The following is a 25,514-nucleotide window of genomic DNA, read 5'->3' on the forward strand; positions in this document are numbered from 1 at the left end:
GACATCTGAATGTGTCTGGGAAAATTAACAAGCGGTGAAATTCACAACAGATCTTAGAGGAACCTGTTTGGGGCAAGTCACAGCATAGAAACAGATAAATGAATAGCTTTAAGTGTGGCCTTACAGTAAGTCTGCAGTAGTGAGTGTAGTAGGTTCTTTCTTGATTATATTTAAATGAGATATGTCTTTTGATTAAACTTAAAAATATAAGCCATATGTATTGTTAGACTGGAGCAGTGTTTTGCAGAGTAAGACAGTGCTATTTTCTGGGTGTGTAGGTTGGAAGAAGCAAAAATGGTCTTTAGTAGAGTGATATGCTTTTCTTGTCGGATGTGGGAATTTAGGGAGAGTTTACATGTTACTGAGGATTATATCTGCAATAAATGCCGTTGTGAATTCTATCTGACCGAATGGATCTGTTGGAGAAACAGTTAGAGGCAATGAGGAATTTATAAGAGCAAGGGAATGTGATGGATGGCAGTTACAGGAAGGGAGAAAAGTTGCAGATACAGGTCACCATAGATGGGTTAACTCCAGAAAAGGTAAGAGAGGTAGGCAGGTAATGCAGGAGTCTTCTGTGGCTCTCCCCATTTCAAACAAGTATGCTGTTTTGGAAAATGTCGGGGGTGATGGATTCTCAGGGGAACGTAACATGAACAGCCAGGTTTCTGGTATCGAGACTGGCCCTAATGCAATGAGGGGTACGTTGGGTTCCAAGAGATTAATTGTGTTAGAGGACTCTCTAGTCCGAGGCACAGACCGACATTCTGTGGCCAGAGACGAAAAAGCAGAATGGTGTGTTGCTTCTCTGGTGCCAGGATCAAGAATGCCTCAGAGAGGGTGCAGAATGTTCTTAAGGGGGAGAGGGACCAGCAGGACTAAAAATTGTACACATTGCAACCAACGATATAGGAAGGGAAAATGAGATTTTGAAGAGAGAATATAGAGAGTTAGGCAAGGATTTAAAAAGGACGTCCTCGAGAGTAGTCATATCTGGATTACTCCTGGTGCTGCGAACTAGTGAGGGCAGAAATAGGAGAATAGAGCAGATGAATGCATGGCTGAGAAGCTGGTGTATGGGAGAAGGATTCACATTTTTGGATCATTGGAATCTCTTTTGGGGTAGGAGTGACCTGTACAAGAAGGGTGGATTGCACTTGAATTGGAAAGGGACTGGCAGGGAGATTTGCTGGAGCTGCTTGGGAGGATTTAAACTAGTAAGGGTGGGACCCAGGGAGATAGTGAGGAAAGAGATCAAACTGAGACTGGTATAGTTGGGGAAAGGAGCAAATCAAACAGTCAGGGCAGGCAGGGAAAAAGCAGAGAACAAGGTAGGACTGATAAAATTAAACTGCATTTATTTCAATTCAAGAGGCCTAACAGGGAAGGCAGATGAACTCAGGGCATGGTTAGAAACATGGGACCAGGATATCATAGCAATTACAGAAACATGGCTCAGGGATGGACAGGACTGGCAGCTTAATGTTGCAGGATACAAATGCTACAGAAAGGATAGAAAGGGAGGCAAAAGAGGAGGGGGAGTGGCGTTTTTGATCAGGGATAGCATTGCAGCTGTACTGAGGGTGCATATTACCAGAAATATATCCAGGGGAGTTATTTGGGTTGAATTGAGAAATAAGAAAAGGATGATCACTTTATTGGGATTGTATTATAGACCCCTTAATAGTCGGAAGGAAATTGAGAACAAATTTATAAGGAGATCTCCGTTATCTATAAGAATAACAGGGTGATTGTGGTAGGGGATTTTAACTTTCAAAACACAGACTGGGACTGCCATAGTGTTAAGGGTTTAAATATAGAGGAATTTAAGTTTGTACAGGAAAATTTTCTGATTCACTCTGTGGATGTACCTACTAGAGAAGTGCAAAACTTGACCTATTCTTGGGGAAATAAGACAGGGCAGGTGACTGAGGTGTCAGTGAGGGAGCACTTTGGGCCAGCGACCATAATTCTATTAGTTTTAAAATAGTGATGGAAAAGGGCCAACTAGATCTAAAAGTTGAAGTTTTAAATTGAAGGAAGGCTAATTTTGAAGATAATAGGCAAGAACTTTCAAAAGCTGATTGGGGGCAAATGTTTGCAGGTAAAGGGACGGATGGAAAATGGGAAGCCTTCAGAAATGAGAACAAGTGTCCAAAGGCAATATATTCCTGTTAGAATGAAAGGCTGATAGGTGTAGGGAGTGCTGGATGACTAAAGGAATTGAGGGTTTGGTTAAGAAGAAGAAGGAACCATATTTTAGGCATAGACAAGATAGATTGAATTAATCCTTAGTGTAAGGGCAGTAGGAGTATACTTGAGGGAAATCAGGAGGGCAAAAAGGGGACAGGAGATAGCTTTGGCAAATAGGGTTAAGGAGAATCAAAAGGGATTCTGTAAATACAATAAAGACAAAAGGGTAACTAGGGAGAAAATAGGGCCCCTCAAAGATCAGCAAGGCGGCCTTTGTGTGGAGACACAGGAGGTTGAGGGAGATACTAAACGAGTATTTTGCATCAGTGTTTACTGTGGAGAAGGACAAGAAAGATATAGTGTGTAGGGAAGCAAATGGTGATATCTTGAAAAGTGTCCATATTACAGAGGAGAAAGTGCTAGATGTCTTGAAACACAAAAGTGGATAAATCCCCAGGACCTGATCAGGTGTACCCTAGAACTCTTGTGAGAAGATAAGCAAGTAATTGTTGGGCCCCTTGCTGAGATATTTGTATCATCGATAGTCACGGGTGAGGTGCCAGAAGACTGGAGGTTGGCTAACGTGGTTCCACTGTTTAAGAAGAGTGGTAAGGACAAGGGAGGGAACTATAGACCAGTGCGCTTGACCTCGGTCGTGGGCAAGTTGTTGGAGGGAATCCTGAGGGACAGGATGTACATGTATTTGGGAAGGCAAGGACTGATTAGGGCTAGCCAACATGGCTTTGTGCATGGGCAATCATGTCTCTCAAACTTGATTGCTTTTTTTGAAGAAGTAACAAAAAGGATTGATGAGAGCAGAGTGGTGGACGTGATCTATATGGATTTCGGTAAAGTGTTCAACAAGGTTCCCCTTGGGAGACTGGTTAGCAAGGTTAGATCGCCTGGAATACAAGGAGAACTAGGCATTTGGATACAGAATAGGCTCAAAGGTAGAAGACAGAGGGTGGTGGTGGAGGATTGTTTTTCAGACTGGAGGCCTGTGACCAGTGGAGTGCCACAAGGATCGGTGCTGGGTCCTCTTACTTTTTGTCATTTACATAAACGATTTGGATGTGAGCATAAGAGGTATAGTTAGTAAGTTTGCTGATGACACCAAAATTGGAGGTGTAATGGACAGCGAAGAAGGTTACCTCAGATTACAACGGGATCTTGATCAGATGGCCAATGGGCTGAGAGGTGGCAGATGGAGTTTAATTTGGATAAATGTGAGGTGCTGCATTTTGGGAAAGCAAATCTTAGCAGGATTGATACACTTAATGGTAAGGTCCTAGGGAGTGTTGCTGAACAAAGAGACCTCTGAGCCCTTGGAAGTGGAGTCACAGGTAGATAGGATAGTGAAAAAGCCATTTGGTATGTTGATCAGAGTACAGGAGTTGGGAAGTCATGTTGCGGCTGTATAGGTTAGTTAGGCGACTGTTGGAATATTGCGTGCAATTCTGGTCTCCTTCCTATTGGAAGGATGTTGTGAAACTTGAAAGGATGTTGCCAGGATTGGAGGATTTGAGCTATAGGGAGAGTTTGAATAGGCTAGGGCTGTTTTCCCTGGAGCATTGGAGGCTGAGGGGTGACCTTAGCGGTTTATACAATCATGATGGGATAAATAGACAAAGTCTTTTCCCTGGGCTGTGGGAGTCCAGAGCGAGAGGGCATAAGTTCTGGTGAGAGGGGAAAGATATAAAAGAGACTTAAGGGGCACCTTCATGCAGAGGGTGGCATGTGTATGGAATGAGTTGCCAGAGGAAGTGGTGGAGGCTGGTACAATTGCAGCATTTAAGAGGCATTTGGATGGGTATATGAAAAGGAAGTGTTTGGAGGGATATGGGCAGGTGAGACTAGATTTGGGTTGGGATATCTGGTCGGCATGAATGGGTTGGACTGAAGGGTCTGTTTCCATGTTGTGCATCTCTATGCCTGAATCTATCTACAGTAATTTGCTATTATCTAGATTTGACTGTCAGCCCTTGCTGAATTGGACAATGTTTTGCCTCATCCTAAAGTACTGTTTGTTTGACTGTGGGAGCTTGCTGTTCACAAATACATTACAGCAGAAAGCTGAAACAGCTTTGCCTCGATTGTGTGCCTTTGGTTTTGTTAAAGTTACGAATGAGCAGCTGTTATAAATGAAAAGTAAATTGTTTAACACTGATACACCACAGCCCTGGTTTATTAAACTTTGCTGTCTTCCATTTGGATAGTTTAAAGTTTGAGAAATTTCATCGGTAGTTTTGCAGACTATGCATTTTCTGTCTTTTTTTCACAAGAAAATCTGCCTTGAAAGTCAGTTCCCAACTTCCCATTTGCATCCATGCATCATCTAAACATCTGTTGATTTATCTGAATGTTGTGAAGTCAAATATAAAACATAGTTCATGATTATTGCTGGAACTCATTGTATCATTCCGTGCATGGCTGTAGCTCACTAATGATACTCTTGCCTCGGTCAGAAAGTTGTGTTCAAGTCCCAATCAGACGCGCACAATCGAGACCAACATGCCAGCACAGTCCTGTGGAGGTGCTGTACTGTCGGCGCAGTGTTGTATTCTGGGTGCAGTGTGAACCGAGGCCTTACCTGACCTCAAGTGGACAGGAATGATATTGTGCCACTGCTTTGAAGAAAAGCCTGAGTGTTCTGTACTGGAGTCCTGAGCAATATTGTTCCTCAACTTAAAACAGTGGTTGTTATCTCATGCCTGTTTCTGGAAGTTTGCTCTGTATAAAAACATTCCAACAGGACAGTATTTCGAAAGAATTGAATTGGCTGTGAATACTTAAGCAGGTTGTAAAAGGCATGTAGGTGAGAGATTCTGGACTAGGTGTGAGATTCTAGACAAGGTGTGCCAAATATTTAGAAGTTGCAGATTCCTTTTTATTGCTGTCATGTCTCTAGTCTACCTGGTTTGGGGAGTTTTCTGTTTTGAACCTCTGTTTCGCAGATGGAATGTTTATACTTTCCATCCAGATTTCCTGTTAGCGTATGTAGGAGTGATCTAATCTCTGCTTGTTTTTAATAAGTTGCTTCCTTTCCAAACTCTAGTTTCTTAAAGATGTCCTTTTTCTTAAAATAAAAAGTGTGCAACTTAATATGTTAAAGCATAACTTCCAGACTTTTGGAAATTTCATGACTTATAACTTAAAACTTGCCATGTTTAAGTAAAGAATTGTCCAAGATTAAGACTCTTATTTTGAGCACAAAAAGTAATGTTTCTGCAACAGTCCTTTTGTAGAGTTGACTGAACATGACAAATTCGGTTTTATTTTCTAGGCCCAAAGATACATATATCGGATATCTACCATTGGCTCATGTGCTGGAGCTTACGGCAGAAATTTCCTGTGTGGCATATGGCTGTCAAATTGGTTATTCATCTCCCCAAACCTTGTCTGACCAAGTAAGCAATGTCTCAGGCTGTGTAAAAACCATGACTGCTCTGGTGAAGGGTCTTTAGAAGGCTGAAGTTACAATAATGGCAGGCAATGGTGGAGCTGCAGACCACTTGCATTTCGAACTGATATAGAACATAGAACGTAGAACATTACAGCGCAGTACAGACCCTTCGGCCCTCAATGTTGCGCCGACCTGTCATACCAATCTGAAGCCCATCTAACCTGTACTATTCCATGTACGTCCATATGCTTGTCCAAGCCTACTGCACCTGGTATTCCCAGGCGGTCTCCCATCCAAGTACTAACCAGGCCTGAGTCTGCTTAGGAGGGATATTATTCAGCTGGAGAGGGTTCGGAAGAGATTTAACAGAATGTTGCCAGGGTTCAGTTATGGGGAGAGGCTGGGTAGGCTTGGATGACGAATCAGTGGAGTGTAGGAGGTTGGGGGTTGACCTGTGGAGGCTTATAAAATGAGGGGCATAGATAAGATGAATGGCAGGTGTCTTAGGGTAGGGAATTTAAGACTAGGGGATGTATTTTTAAGATGAGAAAGATTTTAAAAAGACATGAGGGGCAACTTTTTAAACAGTGGTTTGTGTGTGGAATTAACTTCCAGAGGAAGTGGTGGATGTGGGTACAGTTACAAAGTTTAAAAGATGATGATTTAGATAAGTACGTGAATAGAAAATGTATGGAGGGGTATTGGCCGAGTGCAGGCAGATGGGACTTCTTTAGTTTGAGATGATAGTTGGCATGGACTGGTTGGACAAAGGGTGAATAACTTTTTTCCGGAGTGCATATTAGAATTCCCATCAAACCTATCCAAATCTGTTATTTAAAATGGGAGGTTATTTTTCACTGATTACAGTACTCATTTTGCACTTGCTCTGCACCGTTTTCTGGAGTCAGAGTCATAGAGATGTACATCACGGAAACAGACCCTTCGGTCCAACCTGTCCATGCCGACTAGATATCCCAGCCCAATCTAGTCTCACCTGCCAGCACCCTGCCCCATATCCCTCCAAACCCTTCCGATTCATATACCCATCCAAATGCCTCTTAAGTTGCAATTGTACCAGCCTCCTCCACATCCTCTGGCAGCTCATTACACGTACCACCCTCTGTGTGAAAAAGTTGCCCCTTAGGTCTCTTTTGTATCTTCCCCTCTCACCCTCAACCTATTCCCTCTAGTTCTGGACTCCCTGACCCCAGGGAAAAGACTTTGTCTATTATGTTAGAATATAGAACATATAGAATATACAGCACAGAACAGGCCCTTCGGCCCACGATGTTGTGCCGAACATTTATCCGAGCTTAAGCACCTATCCATGTACTTATCCAATTGTTGCTTAAAGGTCGCCAATGATTCTGACTCTGCCACTTCCACAGGCAGCGCATTCCATGCCCCCATCACTCTGGGTAAAGAACCTACCCCTGACATCCCCCCTATACCTTCCACCCTTCACCTTAAATTTATGTCCCCTTGTAACACACTGTTGTACCTGGAGAAAAAAGTTTTTGACTATCTATTCTATCTATTCCTCTGATCATCTTATAAACCTCTAGCAAGTCACCCCTCATCCTTCGCCGTTCCAATGAGAAAAGGCCTAGCACTCTCAACCTATCCTCGTACGACCTATTCTCCATTCCAGGCAACATCCTGGTAAATCTTCTATGCACCCCCTCCAAAGCTTCCACATCTTTCCTAAAGTGAGGCGACCAGAACTGCACACAGTACTCCAAATGTGGCCTTACCAAAGTCCTGTACAGCTGCAACATCACTTCACGACTCTTGAATTCAATCCCTCTGCTAATGAACACTAATACACCATAGGCCGCCTTACAAGCTCTATCCATCTGAGTGGCAACTTTCAAAGATCTATGAACATAGACTCCAAGATCCCTCTGCTCCCTTACTAAGAACCCTACCGTTAACCCTGTATTCCGCATTCTTATTTGTCCTTCCAAAGTGGACAACCTCACTCTTGACAGGGTTGAACTCCATCTGCCACTCCTCAGCCCAGCTCTGCATCATATCTAAGTCCCTTTGCAGCCGACAACAGCCCTCCTCACTATCCACAACTCCACCAATCTTCGTGTCATCTGCAAATTTACTGACCCACCCTTCGACTCCCTCTTCCAAGTCATTAATAAAAATTACAAACAGCAGAGGACCCAGAACTGTTCCCTGCGGAACTCCACTTGTAACTGGGCTCCAGGCTGAATATTTACCATCTACCACCACTCTGACTTCGACCGGTTAGCCAGTTTTCTATCCAACTGGCTAAATTTCCCTCTATCCCATGCCTCCTGACTTTCTGCATAAGCCTACCATGGGGAACCTTATCAAATGCCTTACTAAAATCCATGTACACTACATCCACTGCTCTACCCTCATCCACATGCTCGGTCACCTCCTCAAAGAATTCAATAAGACTTATAAGGCAAGACCTACCCTTCACAAATCCATGCTGGCTGTCCCTAATCAAGCAATGTCTTTCCAGATACTCATAAATCCTATCCCTCAGTACCCTTTCCATTACTTTGCCTACCACCCAAGTAAGATTAACTGGCCTGTAATTCTCGGAGTTATTCCTATTCCCTTTTTTGAACAGGGGCGCAATATTCGCCACTCTCCAGTCCCCTGGTACCACACCCGTTGACAGTGAAGACGAAAAGATCATTGCCAACGGTACTGCAATTTCCTCTCTTGCTTCCCACATAATCCTAGGATATATCCTGTCATGCCCGGGCGACTTGTCTATCCTCCAATTGTTCAAAATGTCCAACACATCTTCCTTCCTAACAAGTATCTCTTCTAGCTTACCAGTCCATTTCACACTCTCCTCTTCAACAATACGGTCCCTCTCGTTTGTAAATACTAAAGAAAAGTACTCATTCAAGACCTCTCCTATCTCTTCCGACTCAATACACAGTCTCCCACTACTGTCCTTGATTGGACCTACCCTCGTTCTCGTCATTCTCATGTTTCTCACATACGCATAAAATGCCTTGGGGTTATCCTTGATCCTATCCGCCAAAGATTTTTCATGCCCTCTCTTAACTCTCCTAATCCCTTTCTTCAGCTCCCTTTTGGCTATCCTGTATCCCTCCAATGCTCTATCTGAACCTTGTGTCCTCAACCTTATGTAAGCCTCCTTCCTCTTTACAAGACATTCAATCTCCCTCGTCAACCAAGGTTCCCTCACATGACCATCTCTTTCCTGCCTGACAGGTACATACATATCAAGGACACGTCGTATCTGTTTCTTGAAGAAGTTCCACATTTCCACGACATCCTTCCCTGACAGCCTATGCTCCCAACTTATGCTCCTCAGATCCTGTCTTACAGCATCGTATTTACCCTTCCCCCAGTTGTAAAACCTACCCTGTTGAACGCACCTATCTCTCTCCATAACCAAGGTGAAAGTCACAGAATTGTGGTCACCATCACCAAAATGTTCACCCACGAACAAGCCCATCACTTGTCCTGGTTCATTACCAAGTACCAAATTCAATATGGCCTCCCCTCTGGTCGAACAATCTACATACGGAGTTAGAAAAGCTTCCTGGACACACTGCACAAACACCACCCCGTCCAATCTACTTGATCTAAAGAGCTTCCAATCAATATTTGGGAAGTTGAAATCGCCCCTGACTACTACCCTGTGGCTTCTGCACCTTTCCAAAATCTGTTTCCCAATCTGTATCTCCACATCTCTGCTGCTACTGTGGGGCCTATAGTAAATACCCAACAAGGTGACTGCTCCTTTCCTATTTCTGACTTCAGCCCATACTACCTCCAAAGGCAGATCCCTCTTGAACTGCTTTTTCTGCAGCCATTATACCATTTCTAATTAGCAACGCCAACCCCCCCCCCCCCTCCTTTTTTACCACCCTCCCTAATCTTACTGAAACATCTGTAACCAGGAACCTCCAACAACCATTCCTGTTCCTCTTCTATCCACGTTTCCGTGATGGCCACAACATCGTAGTCCCAAGTACCGATCCACGCCTAAGTTCACCCACCTTATTTCTGATACTCCTTGCGTTAAAGTATACACACTTGAACCCATCTCTGTGTCCGCAAGTATTCCCTGTCAGTGCTACCTTCTCCACAGCCTCCCTACATTCTTGGACATCCTGACAAACAGCTAACCTACTTGCTGGACTACAAGTCCAGATCCCATCCCCCTGCCAAATTAGTTTAAATCCCCCCGAAGAGTGCTAGCAAACCTACCTCCCAGGATGTTGGTGCCCTTCTGGTTCAGGTGCAACCTGTCCTGCTTGTACAGGTCCCACCTTCCCCAGAATGCAGTCCAATTGTCCAAATACCTGAAGCCCTCCCTTGTACACCATCCTTGCAGCCACGTGTTCAACTGCACTCTCTCTCCCTATTCCTTGCCTCACTATCACGTGGCACCGGCAACAACCCAGAGATGACGACTCTGTCCGTCCTAGCTTTTAGCTTCCAGCCTAACTCCCTGAGCTCCTGAATGACCTCCCCACCCCTCTTCCTACCTATGTCGTTGGTGCCAACGTGCACCACGACTTCTGGCTGCACACCCTCCCCCTTAAGGATTCTGAAGACATGGTCCGAGACGTCTCGGACCCTGGACTGTTTTGCATTGATTTTAGTTTACTAACTGCTTCAACGTTTTGTGTTCGTTAACTGTAGAGTTGAACGGATGTGTGTTATCAGAGTACCAATCTTGCTTTCTTCTTGTATTATTTCCCAGTCAACTAAGATCAAAAAGGGCAGTAAAGGTGATTGTTCCGTCCTGAAGCCAACACTGATGGCAGCAGTTCCCGTGAGTAAATAATCTCAGCTTTCATGTGTAGCTTCAGAGTTTCAACCTGGAGTGTAACTTTTTTTTTGAGTACCTTCCCCTCAAATTTCACATGAGAAGTGCTCTGAGCGGAGGAGATTGGGTTGTGTGTATTCAAAGCTTTTAGTTTACTTTTAAGTTGGCTCACTCTCCAGATGGTTATATGTAATGCAGTGGAAGACATTGAAAAATATTCATTTTTGTTTCTCCAATATGGTCATAATTGATCCAATATTACAGTCACTGATGGAATGTGCCTTAGTTGGTTAGACTGGTTTGCAATTCTCCCTCTCCCTCTCCCTCTCCCTCTCCCCTGAGAGAGTGGCCCTTTTGGTCTGATAGGGATATGGTCAATGTACAGGCGGAGTGTGTGAGTACAAAAAATATGTTGATGCAATCAGGGTACTTCATCGTTTTGATAACTAACTCTTTTACTTTTTAGGAAATCATGGACCGTATCTATAAAAACGTCATGAGCAAGGTGCAGGAGATGAACTATTTACAGAGGACTTTATTTAAATTAGGTTATGATTACAAGTTGGAACAAATCAAAAGAGGTTATGATGCACCCCTCTGCAGCATGTAAGGAAACTGGTATTTCACACAAATTTTATTGTTTAATTGCTTTGAGTAGGTTAAATCTGTCCAAAACAAGGGCATCGCCTTTTGCCCTACTTGTGAAAATATCTACCTGCACCACGCGGTCTACACGAGGCCACCAGCACTTTGTTGAAGACAGTTAGGGTTTCGTGATAAATGCTGGTATTGTGAATGATGCTCATCCCAAAGTGAATTTTTTTTTTAATTATGGCAATTGGATTTTAATTTTGCCAATTTTACTGGGATCTCAGTACTCTGGCATTGCCATTAGCTAATTTATGCAACAATATACATTTAAGTACTGTCTGCTTAAGAGTATCCCAGAACTGTTACAGGACATTTATAGAGTTATAGTCATACAGCATATAAACAGACCCTTCAGTTCAACCAGTCCATACCAAACATAATTCCAAAAAAAAACCCATCCCACCTGCCTGTTCCTGGCCCATATTCCTGTAAACCTTTCCTATTCATGTATCCCTCCAAATGTCTTTTAATTGTTGTAATTAAATCTGCATTTCCCACTTCCTCAGGATGTTCATTCCACACGCAAACCATCATCTGTTGTTTTTTTTTTAAAAAAGCTTGTCTTTTTAAAATATTTCTTCTCTCATCTTAAAAATGTGACCCCTCTCACCTTGAAGTTTCCCATTCTAGGGAAAAGATGACTCTCACTAACTCTACCTGTACCTCTCATTATTTTGTAAACTTCATCAGGTCATCTGTCAACCTCTTATGCTCCAGTGAAGTGTCCCAGCCTATCCAGCCTGCCTTCATAACTCCAACCTTCCATACCTGACCTAAAGAGATATTGGGGTGAAAATTTTGATCAAGGACAGGCTTAAAGGAACATAATAAAAGAGCAGTAGAAAGACAAAGATGTTTAGGGAGAAAATTCCAGAACTGAGAATCTCAACCTCTTAAGCCCAGGTCCTTGATGGTGGATCACTTAAAAATCAGGCCTGTACAATAGGCCAGAATTTGAGAAATGCTGATATCTTGGAGGGCTGTAGGGCTGGACAAAGTTGAATCGAGTGGAAGGAGCAAGGTTATGGAGGGAATTGAATCCCAGAGTGATTGTTTTAAAATGAGATGTTTCTTTTGAATGGAAATTTTCTCCAATTAAATGTTGCAAAAACTGAAGCCAGTGTTTTTGGCCCTCACTCCAAATTCTATTCCCTCAAACAACATCCCTCTGTAGCAAGAACCTAAGACTGACCAGTCTATTAACAATCTTTGTGTTATATTTGACTGCATCTTTGTGTCATCACTAAGAACTAAGGTAACTTATTTTTGACTCCCTAATTTCATCACTGTCTTGGCTTATCTGTCACTGACAAAACTCCTTTCTTGCCTTTTTGTCTAAGAAAAGATAAACCAGCATTTAAGGCGGTGCAGACAGGTTCTCTAGATTGATTCTGTGTATGGGGTGATTTTCTTATGAGAAGTTGAGTAATAGTTTGGCCTTTACTCAGTGGAGTTGAGAAATGAGCGAAGACCTTATTGAAACATTAGATATTTAGGGGACTTGAGAGGGTAGATGTGGAAAGGTTGTTTCACCTGGCAGAAGAGTCTAGAACCAGCAGGCATCATAAAAGATAAGACAGTAGGGAGTGTGTGGAATTCTTTACTTCAGGGGACTGTCGAGCCAGATCGTTGCGTATGTTTAAGGCTAAGAGCAATTTTTAATCAGGAATAGAATTTAGTGTTTATGGGAATATGGCAGGAAAGTGGAGTTAAGGATCTCAGTGAATGGTGGAGTCAATTTGGTGAGCAGCATTCTCTTAAACTGTGCTATGCCTGGAGATTGGTGTTAACGTGCCAATCATTATATTGACTTCTGGTTCTGAAAGTCACTGCCACCTACAGGCCTCTGAGACCTGCGCAGCCAGTAAATTAGGGGGAACTCTCGTCATTGACCGAAATGGCCTGCATCTGCTCTTACAGCTTATGGTCTTGTTACCTCTAGACTCAACTACCCCGACATATTTCTGATTGCCCTCTGACATTCTACCTTTCTTAAATGTTGAGGTCATCCAGATATTTGTCTGAGTTGAACTGGCAGTGAGGTCTGTTTCCTTATGCTTGCTGACATACACAGACCGCTAGCCAAGCAGTGATTTGTTTTTCGAATTCCCAAATTTATTTTAAAAACCCATGGCCTCACGTTTCCCTCCCTCAGTGGGCTGTGTGGCTGGAAGAGATTACAAAGGTATCTGTGTGCATCCTTGTTTTAATTGCTGCACCATTGCTGGTAAAGCCTTTGGTTGTCTAGGTGCTAAGTTCTCTATTATCTTCCATACACCACCTGCCTCTTGACCTCACTTTCCTCCCTTAGAAATCTCCTCAAACCTATACCTTGGCCAAGCTTTTGGTGATCTGACCTAATATCTCCTGCATGGCTTGGAATATCTACAATATTCCTGTAAAATAAGTGGAGATATTTTTATGGTAAGGCTGCTACATAAATAGAAGTTGTTTTATGTGCTTTGAGGACAATTTGTACATACTTGCAGATATCCAAGTATTGTAGTTTTGGATATTTGGAATCATTACTAAATATCAACTGAGATTTTCTTTTTTGTTTTATAATAGGATATTATTTAAAAAAGTGAAAGCCCTTTTGGGAGGAAATGTTCGAATGATGCTGTCTGGAGGGGCTCCCCTTTCTCCACAAACACAAAGGTTTATGAATGTGTGTTTCTGCTGTCCAGTAGGTCAAGGTTATGGCTTGACTGAGACATGTGGAGCTGGAACCATCACTGAAGGTGAGGACTTGAACCATCTGATAAAATGGTCCTCCTTAGCAAGTGATAAATGCATCGAAGAGGTGAAAAAAACGCTCAAAAACAAAAGCCAATTGTGGACATTTACTATACTTAAGAGAATAAAGTGGAACTGTTGAATAATGGCAGAAATTATACTTTACCTTATTTACTGAATGACTTGGACAATGAAACCATCTGAAAATGAAGCCATTAAACTGAGCATTAGCAATACAGTTTGAAGTTTTATAAGGCATTTAGTCTTTTTACACGAAGCATTGTTTAATCTCAATTGTCAGTTAGTGATTAAATTGCAGTAATCCATTGTCCCTCTGCCACGCTATGTATATTTTGCAGTTCATGTTCTTGTAACAGTTCCCTTTTCCCATGTGTTAATAATGTTTGTTTAATGTTGCATTGTGTGCTGTGGTGGATATGTTTACATTCCACTTCAAGTAAGGATTTCTGAATGTATTGTTATTAATTATCAATCTTTCAAGTGGAAAGAGATTGTTGATCTTGATTGGCCTAATGCGTGTCTCAACATGGAAACCTGGTGGTGTACAGGCATGCAGAAAAATTACATCTTCTCTATTCCAGGCTCCACAACTAGGTGTAAATATGTATAGCTTGAGGCACGGTTCATTTAAATTATTATTTATACACCTGAAAGGATTCCAATTTCTAACACGTCAGTGTTTTTATAATTTCAGTATTGGACTACAGCACAGGCAGAGTTGGAGCCCCATTGATCTGTTGTGAAATCAAGCTGAGAGATTGGGAAGAAGGTATTTGTTAAACATTCTTATCGATATGAGCTCACTTTTGGGCTAACTCTGGAATTCATCTTTCTGTACACATCAGGGTCTTGGCACAGTATTATATGCAAGAGTTAAAACACTTTGACATCACGTCATGTGCCTTTGTACTTTTCTAGACTAGATGCAAAATGGAGCTATTAAATTGAGCCACAGTAATCCAGTTTGAAGTTGTTTTATAAATGATCTAATCTTCTCACACAAAAGTATTGTTTAAACTTGATTGTGATTAGATTTCAGTAATACATTGTCTCTTTGCACTATAAATATGTCGAGGGAACAATGCAAATACCTTGAGGCCAGTGGTACAGGATCTTTGTCTCAAGTTTAGAGTCAAACTCCATAGTCAATCATGCTGGCTTTTTAAAAATACAGTGGTGTTCCCTCCATATCTTCAGGTATAAACTAAAATGTCATAAGAGCTGCAATATTCCTACTTAGCCCAAGTCATTATATCAGCAAGATTATATGGAATCAAAGTGCTGTCATCGGTATGATGGACCAAATGGTCTCCATCTATTACAATGGAAGTATAATGATACAGCTGAGTGGGAAATCTTTGTGACATGACCCCTGCTGTTTTCAAGCTCCCTTGTGCTTCTGGCAGGGTCACTGGTTAATGGTGAGGTATAGAAATTGCCTTCCTCTTGCTATGGATCTTCAAATCCATTCCACTACCAGCTTAAAGTGGCACAGGTCTTGGTTCAATTTGGCTAGTACACTCGTAGTTATTTTAGTTTGCGCATTTGCCAGGTCAAGTAGATTTTGTTTATCTAAACAAGTAACTAAATTGATTATGGTGCTAATTTGTCATTTATAGCCTGAATTAGACTATCATTCCTGTGTTGGGGAATAACCTCAGTGTTTTGTTAAATGAATAGTAAGTTTCTGAAAGCTTAAGGGAGTTGAATTGTAGGTTTAATCCTCACTGATCCTCATTGTTACATTTGAAGGTGGATACACCACTTGTGATCAGCCCAATCCAAGAGGAGAGATTCTGATTGGTGGACCAAATGTGGCTATGGGGTACTTCAAAAATAATAAATCCAGCAGTGATTTCTTTGAAGATGACCATGGTCAGCGTTGGTTTTGCACAGGAGATATTGGTGAATTCCACCCAGATGGCTGCTTACAGATAATTGGTAAGTGACATTGAGAAAATGTGACCTGAATTGAAGGATAGGGTTTGATTTTTGGCAAGAGATCCCAAGACTGAATAAGGACACCCATTTTGCTTTGAATTCTGGAAAATGTGTTCCTTTTTGTTCTCTTGACTGTCCTATGCTGAAACTACTAATGATTGATTAGTAGTCTAGCATAAAGACTAAGACTTGATCCCTAGGCATTACTAAGTGAGGTAGTCTTCTCAGGATGCCAAATGAGCAGCTGCAGTGGATCTCTCTGACAGGGAGATTAGCAATACATGGCAGCTGCTGTTCATTGTCATGCTGGACTTTAGATGAGTATATTGTCTGGGTAGGGCCCCTATGTGGCACAGGGGTCGTATCCCAACCCTTGTCCCAGGAGACCTGGGTTCAAGTCCCACTACTCCAGGGGGTGTGTCATAACATTTCTGAACCCTGTTGATTATAAAAATAGGCTAGTTTTTTTTTTGTGTGTCTGGGTTAGTGCTCAGTGTCCCTGTTACAAGCCCTGTTCAGTTGTTATCTGGGCTTGCAGATCACTTTGAATCTGAGCTGGTACTCTCCTTCAGTCAACTGCTTTGAATGAAGAAAATATGAAGAATGGAATTTTGTTGACAGCAGTTGTTGGTTATTATTTTCAGAGAGCACATTTTTGTAAATTCCTTTACACACTGTGACCTAAGGATTATTCGGTTTGTTTGGAAAAGCAGAATTTGATTGCCAGTTTTGTCCTTCCTGTGACCTATTTAAGTTTGTTTTCCAAATTTCTTAAACACTACCCCTGGTTTGGCTCTTGTGGTTTGATATCACTTGAATGCCAGGGGAAGGTTTCTTCCTTAATCTTTTGTATGGTGTGTTTTTGTTTTAATTTTGGTTCAGTACTGTGTTCTAAAAATCATTCATCTATCATTCTCTGTCTATTTTTTCATGAATTTGAAATGATGTTATAATATTATAACTGTTTGCTCCTTAGATCGCAAGAAAGATTTAGTGAAGCTACAAGCTGGAGAATATGTCTCTTTGGGGAAAGTTGAGTCTGCCTTAAAGAGTTGTTCCCTCATTGATAATATTTGTGCATACGCAAACAGGTGAGATTAAATATCTATCACAATGTGATAATTAGACTGTCCAATTAATTATAATATTTTTATTTTTTTCCATGGATCAAAAAGCCAAACGAGTTTCATAAATATTTTTTCCCTTTTGAAAATGGTTTATTTGATGGCAAATATAAATAATGGCCATCGATGTAATATTATTATTCATAAGATCAGGAGGTGTGTTAAATGGAAGTCATACCCTGTGCTGACCAGGGAAAGAGTTAGAAATTCAGTGTAGTGAAAAGACAAAGTTATTTTGTGGCAGTAACTGCACCTCATCTGGAGTCCTTTGTACCGTAATGTTCACATAAACCACAACCTATTAACTAATGGTTAACAAGGATCGATGCTGGGGCCGCAATTTTATTAAAATATAAATGAATGAATTGGATCAGGAAAGTGAATGAACTTATCACCATGTTTACAGATGTCACAAAAATAGGTGTGAAGGCAAGTGCTAAGGATGACCCAGTCATCCTTACAAGAGTACCATCTTTATTGGCCCTGGCCAATAGCCACATTTGGTCCACCAATCAGAATCTCTCCTCTTGGATTGGGCTGATCACAAGTGGTGTATCCACCTTCAAATGTAACAATGAGGATCAGTGAGGATTAAACCTACAAGTTAAGCGAGTGGGGGATGTGAGGTTATACGCATTTTTAGAAAGAGTAGAAAAGTTCAAGATTACTTAAATGAAGAGAGACTAGAGAACATTAGTGTTTTGGGCATCCTTGATAATTTATTACAAAAAACACTGGTGTCCAGTTCAGCATGCTAGTAGGAAAAACAAATGGAATATTAGCTACTATTTCAAAGGGAACAGGGATGTCTTGTTACAACTACACAAGGCACTCGTCAGACCATAACAAATACAGTGGACAGTTTTGGGTCCCTGATCAAAAGAAAGATATTCTGGCATTCGAGGCAGCCCAGAGAAAGTTCACTGGGCTAATCCCAGGTAGCAGTTAAGTTAGTTGAGCCTGAACTCACTAGAATTTAGAAGGCAACCTTTATTGAAACATAGAAGATTCTTAATGGGTTTGAAAGACTAATGTGGGAAAGTTGTTTCCCTTTGTGGGAGAATCTAGAGGGCATGATTTTAAGACCAGGACAAGGAGAAATTCTTCTGAGATAAGTGAATCTGGAATTCCTAGCCACAAGAGGCCTTAAAGGTTCGGTCATTAAATCTATTCAAGGCTGAGAGAGATTCTCAATCAATAAGGGAATCCAGGATTATAGGGAAAGGGCAGGAACATGAAGTTGAGGATGGTCAGATTGACTGTAATCCCACTGAAGGCGGTACAGATTCTGGGCTGAAGGGCCAATTGGTGCTCATTCATCTTATGACAAAGGGGAAATGATATCATCTGACAATGTGCAGATTTGACCAGGGCAAATATCTGGTCTCCAGAATCTTAATTTGAAGAATGGAATGATAGGGAGGGAAGTGTTGGCTAAGAGGCATTGTTGAAATTATGGAGAGGTTTGATTTTTTTTAAAGTAAACCTGAAATGTCACTAGTGCTGCAAAGGTGAAGTTAGCAGAGAAGACGATTGAAACAGAAACAACTTACATTTATGTTGTGCCTCGAATATTGTGAAGATGTAGGGATATTTTAGTGTTGTCAAATAAAATCTGATACAAAACAACATAAGCAATTATTCAGAAAGATGATCAAATATGTAGACTTTAGTGAGTGTCTTTAAAAGAGACAGAGAAGCTTAAAGAGGGATTCCTTACTTTAGGGTGCAGGTAGCTGAAGGCATGCCACCAATGCTGAATTGATTTAGATAGGGCACGTACAAGAGGCCAGAATTGGAAGATGCAGAAATCTCAAGAATCTTGTCAGGATGGAGCACAGTGCAGAAATAAGTCAGTGTGATGCGGTGGAGAGCTTTATAATCATCTGCACAACAACAAAAGGCAGAGATGTTTGTGAAGAGGAGGGGATGGACAGAGGTGGTGTGAAGGTGAGGCCCAGGGCCAATAAAGATGGTACTCTTGTGAACCAAGTCATGTTTTCTTTCTCCCCTGTACATTGTGTTGTGACTCAAGTTAAAGGTTTACACTTATTAGACAACGAGTAGAGTATGTACTTACTATTTGTTTTGGTTACTGCTTCTAAACTTGGAATTGCCAAGTGAATTTAAGTAGTTGTTTTTAATGGGAGTTTTATGAACTTTAGGCTGTTCCTCAAAGTTTGATGATAATAAATCTGGATAGGTTTTACAGATTCGGACACTGTATTTAGCTATATAAAGGTATTCTCAATGTTGAGTTTTAAAAATTTTCCACATTTCCATTTGTTTTATCTTTGCCCCTTTTATGGTGCATGACATTGGAGTACATGTAAAGATGCTATCTGCTTACTGCAATGATGGGCATGTCAATCTACAGCTAAATGCAGGGAATAGAAAATATTGCACGTTTTCATTCGAGCTGCTAATTTTATTGGCATGGGGCCAAGTCTATTTGTTGATCATTTGATACTGAGAAATGATTTAAGTCTGGGAATGTCCAGTCACCAGAATGGGGAAGAAGTCAAATATTTAATAGTCTCACAATTTAATTACAGAAAACCAGGCAGATATTTCATGTGAATTGATAATGTTTCCAGCTTGCCAGCCCCTAGTTGAGGAAATTATAAAGCGTAGAATGGGGGGGGGGGGGAAGAAGAAATGTGCGTAATTGGAAACTCCAGAACTATGGTTAGCACTGCTGCCTCACAGTGCCAGAGACCCGGGTTCATTTCCTGCCTCAGGCGACTGACTGTGTGGAGTTTGCACGTTCTCCCCGTGTCTGCGTGGGTTTCCTCCGGGTGCTCAGGTTCCTCCCACAGTCCAAAGATGTGCAGGTCAGGTGAATTGGCCATGCTAAATTGCCCGTAGTGTTAGGTAAGGGGTAAATGTGGGGGTATGGGTGGGTTGCGCTTCGGTGGGGTGGTGTGGGCTTGTTGGGCTGAAGGGCCTGTTTCCACACTAGTAATCTAATCTAATCTAAATGAAGAATCAACTCCTACCCTTGAGCTTATGCCTTGTGGTTGAACCTAAACCTACATTTTTTTTTGTTGTTGTTTCCTTCACAGTGAACAATCTTATGTAATTAGTTTTGTGGTACCCAATCAGAAGAAGCTGACTGCCCTTGCGGAACAGAAACAAGTTCAGGGAACGTGGGAGGAAATTTGTAACGATAGCAAGATGGAAGCTGAAGTACTCCGGGAAATCAAAGAAGCATCAGCATCCAGTGAGTACATTTCATCCGTTGGCGTCCAAACAGTAATTTAGAAACAGCAAGAGCGGCCCCTCTAATGTAACTGTGTGGATTGTTTTGTTCATTGATGGGATATGGAGAATACTGGCTGGGCCAGCATTTATAGCCCATCACCAACCACTTGAGAAGCCAGTGGTGAGCTGCCATCTTGAATGTGCATTGCATGGGCGAAAGGTACATCCACACAGCTGTTGTGAAGTTTCAGGATTTTGACTCAACAATAGTGGAAAAGTGATGATTATAGCTCCAAGTTGGCAAGTCCTGTGGACTGTAGGGGAACTTTTAGTTGATGGTCTTGTGTATCTTCTGCCCTTGTCCTCGATGGTAGAAGTTGGGGGTTTGAAGGGTGCTGTTGAAGCAGCATTTTAATTAGAACACATGACTAACACTAAAATGCATACAACTGGAAAAAGTGGGTGAAAATATTTGTTTTGAAAAAAAAGTAGAAATTACTGGAGAAACTCAACAGGTCTGGCAACATCTATGGAGACAAAGCAGAGTTAACGCTTGAAGTCCAATGACCCTTCGTTAGAATACAGATACTGCCAGACCTACTGAGTTCCTCCAGCAATTTCTGTTTTAGTTTCAGATCTTCAGCATCCACAGTTCTTTGTTTAATTTTAGGAGAAATATTTATTCAATATCTTTTAATTATCAGTTTCTGCTCTCTAAATTACAGTGGTGCAGTTAAAGTCTGATGTTCTGATAGTTTGACAAAAATCAGTTTCAATGAATGTGTATAATATCTCAAAATTAAGTTGCAGAAGAACATTTTCAGTGGCTTCATAGCACAGTAAGGTTTAAAGTGTTAGTGCCTAGCCATGACGTTAATCAAATGAGAAAGATGGGAGGTTACAGGCATGATTTCTGATGTCCTTGAGTTTCAGGAGTCATCTCCGAGAACGTGAGGCTGTGACATGATTTTGGAGGGAGGCCTTATTAGTGAGAGCTACTGTTGAAGGCCTGCAGGTTTTTAATTACAAGTTTCATATGTGTGATCTTTATTTCATCTCAGGTAAATTAGAGAAGTTTGAAGTCCCTGTGAAGGTTCGTTTGAGCCCAGAGCCTTGGACTCCCGAGACTGGTTTGGTAACAGACGCCTTCAAGCTTAAGAGGAAAGAACTGAAGAACCACTACCTCAATGACATTGAAAGGATGTATGGAGGGAAATAGATTCTTCAAAACCCTGGATGATAGATTTATGGTGCCTACAGAAAGGTAGCGCACCAAACAGAAGTGATTAATATTAAACAAATTAATGAACCCAAATGGTTTTTCTCCAATGTATTCACTCTTACTTGAACATTAAAGCAAGCAATTGGAAAATTTCTTGAAGGTTGTAAAGTTCCACCATGTGCCCACCTTCGAGTAATGACCATTGTCCTCTTGCATGTTTGTTTTTTACCTTTTGGTTTTGTGTTTTTTCTTTGTGGGGGGACCACCAGTTGGTTATACAGGAAATGCCGGAGAGAGAATGGAGTCTGTTATTGTAAATGAGCTTTTTAAAAAAGTGACCATTTTCTTTCCTATATTCTTTACTTAACAAAACAATGCGAGGTTTCTCCATGTAGCTTGAACCTCTCAAAACCCCAATCGGGTGGTGGCACTGTTTTTTTGATGTGATGTTTGCACTAGAATATTTCATGTTTATATAAAATGTTGCTGAAAATATTTTGGTTCTTAAAAATGATAAGATCATTTTTCCCTATTTACACTGCAGTTGTTTAACTGTCATGATTGCAGATTGATAGTTTTTTAAACATGAACTGTCTGAAAATTGATATGACTGGGCAACTTTTAATTGTCTTTGTGATAATAAGTAGTGGCTCTGTAGTTTGCTAGTACCATGGTACTAAAGAGCTCACTGGTCTTTCTCCTAGAAGGATGCAGCTGACGTAACATGTCTTCATGGCGTGATATCAACTTAACTCTTAACAGAACAATCCTTTTGGTCTCCAGAATACCTTGTGATGGATGTTTGTGGACAAAGACGGTTAGAGTTACTTCATCGCATAAGTAACCTATCCACTAAGTGTAAATACCAGCTCTTGAGTTCAATGCTTTGGCAAAAGCCCAAGATTTTTTTTTCCAAAGGTATCTCCACAAATCCTCAATCATTTGCGTTGTGAACGAGCATGCATGAACCAAGAAAGAGACGGTTTTGGAGCTGCTGCTACTTGATCACTTTGGTGAGACTCCTGTAGACAATGCACCAGTGTGGATGTTCATTGAAGAGAGAATTTGACTTCGACATCATGATTGTGCACAGATGTCAACGGTTTGTCTAATCTTTCAGTCAAAAGAACCATTTAAAAACTGGAGAGAGGCAACCAATATTCTGTGCAACTTTATCCAGGTCTGAGTCAGCACCCTTTTGTGGAGAAGGGAACAGTACCTTGTATGATAACTAGACTATATTTATTTGTCCACTTCAGGTAGCCTTGCTGTAGTAAACAACTAGTAAAAATATCCATTGAGCAAACACCTTTTGGTTGTTAAAGTACATCTTTAATCATGCATTTGGCTAGTTTCTTTGTTGTTTTGGAAGTTAGGTACTCACTTACTCAATTTTGTTTTATTTTGTTCCTAACTACCTAGAAACCTGTGATGAATCTTGCTACTCCATCCCACCACCCCTCCCAAACACACACAATTGCCATGTCATTAGCTAAAAGCATTGAGATGGTTTGGGTGGCCAATAATTGGGCGAAATGAAAATCTGATACAAAAGCAGCTGGTTTTCTGATTTATTATCCTGTTTTTTTTTGAAAGGAAGGATATGCCAAAGAGGGAGGGAAAACCCTTGATAAGTGGTTTGCTGACTGTGAGTTACCTTATCTTTTGTATATGTAAAAGCTGTCTGCTTTACATTTGTGTGATATGCCATCTTATGTTTGGCACAATCTTTTCTGAAACTGTCCTGGTACTGTAGAACTGGATTAGTTCATGGCATTCATTCGTGTGTATATCATTTATTTGAGCTAGGATTACAGCTAATTCACAAACAGGTTTTCACTTCAGGCTGTGACTCAAACAGTTCATGCTGAAAAACAGTGTATTTAAAATCCAGTTAATTATCAGTCATTTGTATCAAGACCTTGTCTCAAATTTCAACAACTCGAATATAAATTGAATGCTTTAAAACTCCACCCAGGCCTCTGTGCTCGTTAAGATCTTTTTTTCTTAATTCAATTTAATTCCGTGTTTGTGTCCCCTTAAAGTGCAAACATGTAGCTGATGTAAAATGCTGAGTGAAATTTAAGTGCTGTACATTTGTTTTAAAAATTTATGATTTGGAATGAAACGGGTCGGGCTTAATAGAAACAATTGTTTTGATTTTTAAATTTAGTCTTTTTATTCCTCGATCAGCTTTCAGAAAGCTGATTCTTCAGAGGAACATTCTACACATCAATAAGTGCTTATGTGGAGAATCACTTGTGACTGTAACTTCTGTACTTAATGTCAATTGTCTTCATATATATATTTAATGTGTAAATGAGAGGAGTAAACACAATTTAAAGATTCATTATTTTGTGTGTTCAGGTTTTAAATTGTTCCTTTTCCTTTTGGAGCAGTATGAGTGATTTGTGTTCCATTTACATATGGCCCATTATGTTATAAGTACCCTTGCAAGGTTTCACAATATTCAACGTTTAAAAAGCACTTCAATCGATCCTGATGGTCTCATGGATCAAAGTACAGCCGGTGTGGTACTGAGCTGCACTCACCATGAACCAGGTTTGTTTCCTAAACTTATATTGATTGGGGTGATGGCCAGACTCTCTACAGTTAACTCTACAGTTTTGGGTTAGCAAGTGAGAAAGGACAAAGAAAACCCTCAGGACCCAGTGTCCCTGCTCTTGATTATTATCCAGTGATCCTCTGGTAGGCCTGTGTGCTGATGCTGGGCAAGAGCAGTACCCTTGCCAACAACAACTATGTGTGACCAGCTCTCCCCATCAAGGCACTCTTGGGTGAGTGTGTTGCTAGCAGCACCGTGACACCAAAGCCATACCTGCACCCAGCTTGCACCAGTGTCAGCTGAGGAAATGGGATGAGGGTATGAAGTAAGAAAGTTCACACATACCCAAAAAGTGTAGAAGGAACAATCTTAAAATGTCCATTAAGCCATCTCATGGTGGCAAGTACTCCATCTACTGGTAAGTCATTGTAATGACTTTGGATTTCAAGAAGACTCCTTTTCCTCTCCAGTTTTCACCCTCTGCTTACACAACACTTTTTTTTTCTATTGTGTTGAATGCACTATCTCTGTATTTTAATGAATGTGTGCAGCAAGTGATTCCAGCTATGAGCACTGCTGCCCCCCCAGTGGTGGAGGTGGAGCTTCTCTGTAGTAACATGGGTTTTGACCATGACCTTTTATTTAAATAGCATCTCTCCTCTCTTCATATCATTGAACCAGCTCTGATATCTCAGGCAACTTCCTCCTCCTCAGGGTCTCAAAATCTAACTGCTTGATTGTTGAGGTAGGAAGAGTGATCTTGGAGGAATTCTGTGTGTTAAAAAACTAATTGACCATTTTTAGCCACGGGTAATGTGTCATATAAACATATTCTCGCAGGTGTGACCCATTTCCTTTTCTTGTGGGTACCCTGGTGTCAGCAATGAGATGCAAATAGTGGCAAGAGGCTTTGTTGCCAAAGATTTTGAGGGTTCATAAATATAGCCTTTGTTCCATCCATAATTCCCATCAGCATCAAGACCATGCCTGAATATTTCTATTCATTGTAATGATTTCCCCTTCTCAGTTCTGCCAGCATAATGCAGTTGTCTATGGACAGATTTGAAAACACCACTGCTCACTGTTGATTTCTTAAGTTGACATCTTTGGCTATTGAATATTTGTATAAAAACAGGCATAATTAAAACTAGGTTATTTATCATTCTCTCGATTGAATTATTCATTTATTTTTAAACCTGCATTATGACAGCCAAAAATGTAAAATAAAAATGTTTCTGTGGAATTTTAGGGTGTGAACCTTATCCACCTGACGGATAAATGTAAATAAAAAGTGGTTTCTCAGCACAATCGCTGGTGGTTGCTGTCCTGTTTTTAGTCAGATTATTTTTTTAAAATAGTTATTGTGTATTCAGTCTTTGTGCTCATTGTGGGATGCTTCTGCCATGGTGGCTGTATTGGGAAAGACCATATACTACTGATCTGAGGATACTATTTGGGCCTGATCTGTCTCATTAGCTGATCCTTACTAGATCAATTAGCTGGAGCACCACTTTGCTAAGGCAGTGGTTAGGTTAACCGCCAACCCTGCAAGTTATCAATCCCACAAGCTTGGTGTTATGGCCAGTCCTGGAGTGACTGCCTTTATTGCCTGTTTCTAGTTCTTAAACTTGTTTTCTTTAACTGTTAAA

At 41.0% G+C, this 25,514-nt stretch overlaps 1 protein-coding gene across 9 annotated transcripts in view; it reads left to right on the top strand.

Annotated features, from left to right (window-relative positions):
• Positions 1–23,652, top strand: part of acsl4a (acyl-CoA synthetase long chain family member 4a) — an 85,235-nt gene extending 61,583 nt beyond the window's left edge. For all 9 annotated transcript variants that reach the window (XM_072595391.1, XM_072595395.1, XM_072595392.1 and 6 more), the window contains 9 exons: positions 5,477–5,600; positions 10,335–10,406; positions 10,867–11,006; positions 13,620–13,792; positions 14,503–14,577; positions 15,561–15,749; positions 16,726–16,840; positions 19,939–20,096; positions 21,139–23,652. In XM_072595391.1, the coding sequence (XP_072451492.1) occupies positions 5,477–5,600; positions 10,335–10,406; positions 10,867–11,006; positions 13,620–13,792; positions 14,503–14,577; positions 15,561–15,749; positions 16,726–16,840; positions 19,939–20,096; positions 21,139–21,296 (1,204 nt within the window). In that variant the 3' untranslated portion in view covers positions 21,297–23,652. The remainder of the gene's footprint in view (positions 1–5,476; positions 5,601–10,334; positions 10,407–10,866; positions 11,007–13,619; positions 13,793–14,502; positions 14,578–15,560; positions 15,750–16,725; positions 16,841–19,938; positions 20,097–21,138) is intronic.
• The last annotated feature ends 1,862 nt before the right edge of the window (positions 23,653–25,514 follow it).

The sequence above is a fragment of the Chiloscyllium punctatum genome, chromosome 25 (genome assembly GCF_047496795.1).
Source record: "Chiloscyllium punctatum isolate Juve2018m chromosome 25, sChiPun1.3, whole genome shotgun sequence".
NCBI classification, from domain to species: domain Eukaryota; kingdom Metazoa; phylum Chordata; class Chondrichthyes; order Orectolobiformes; family Hemiscylliidae; genus Chiloscyllium; species Chiloscyllium punctatum.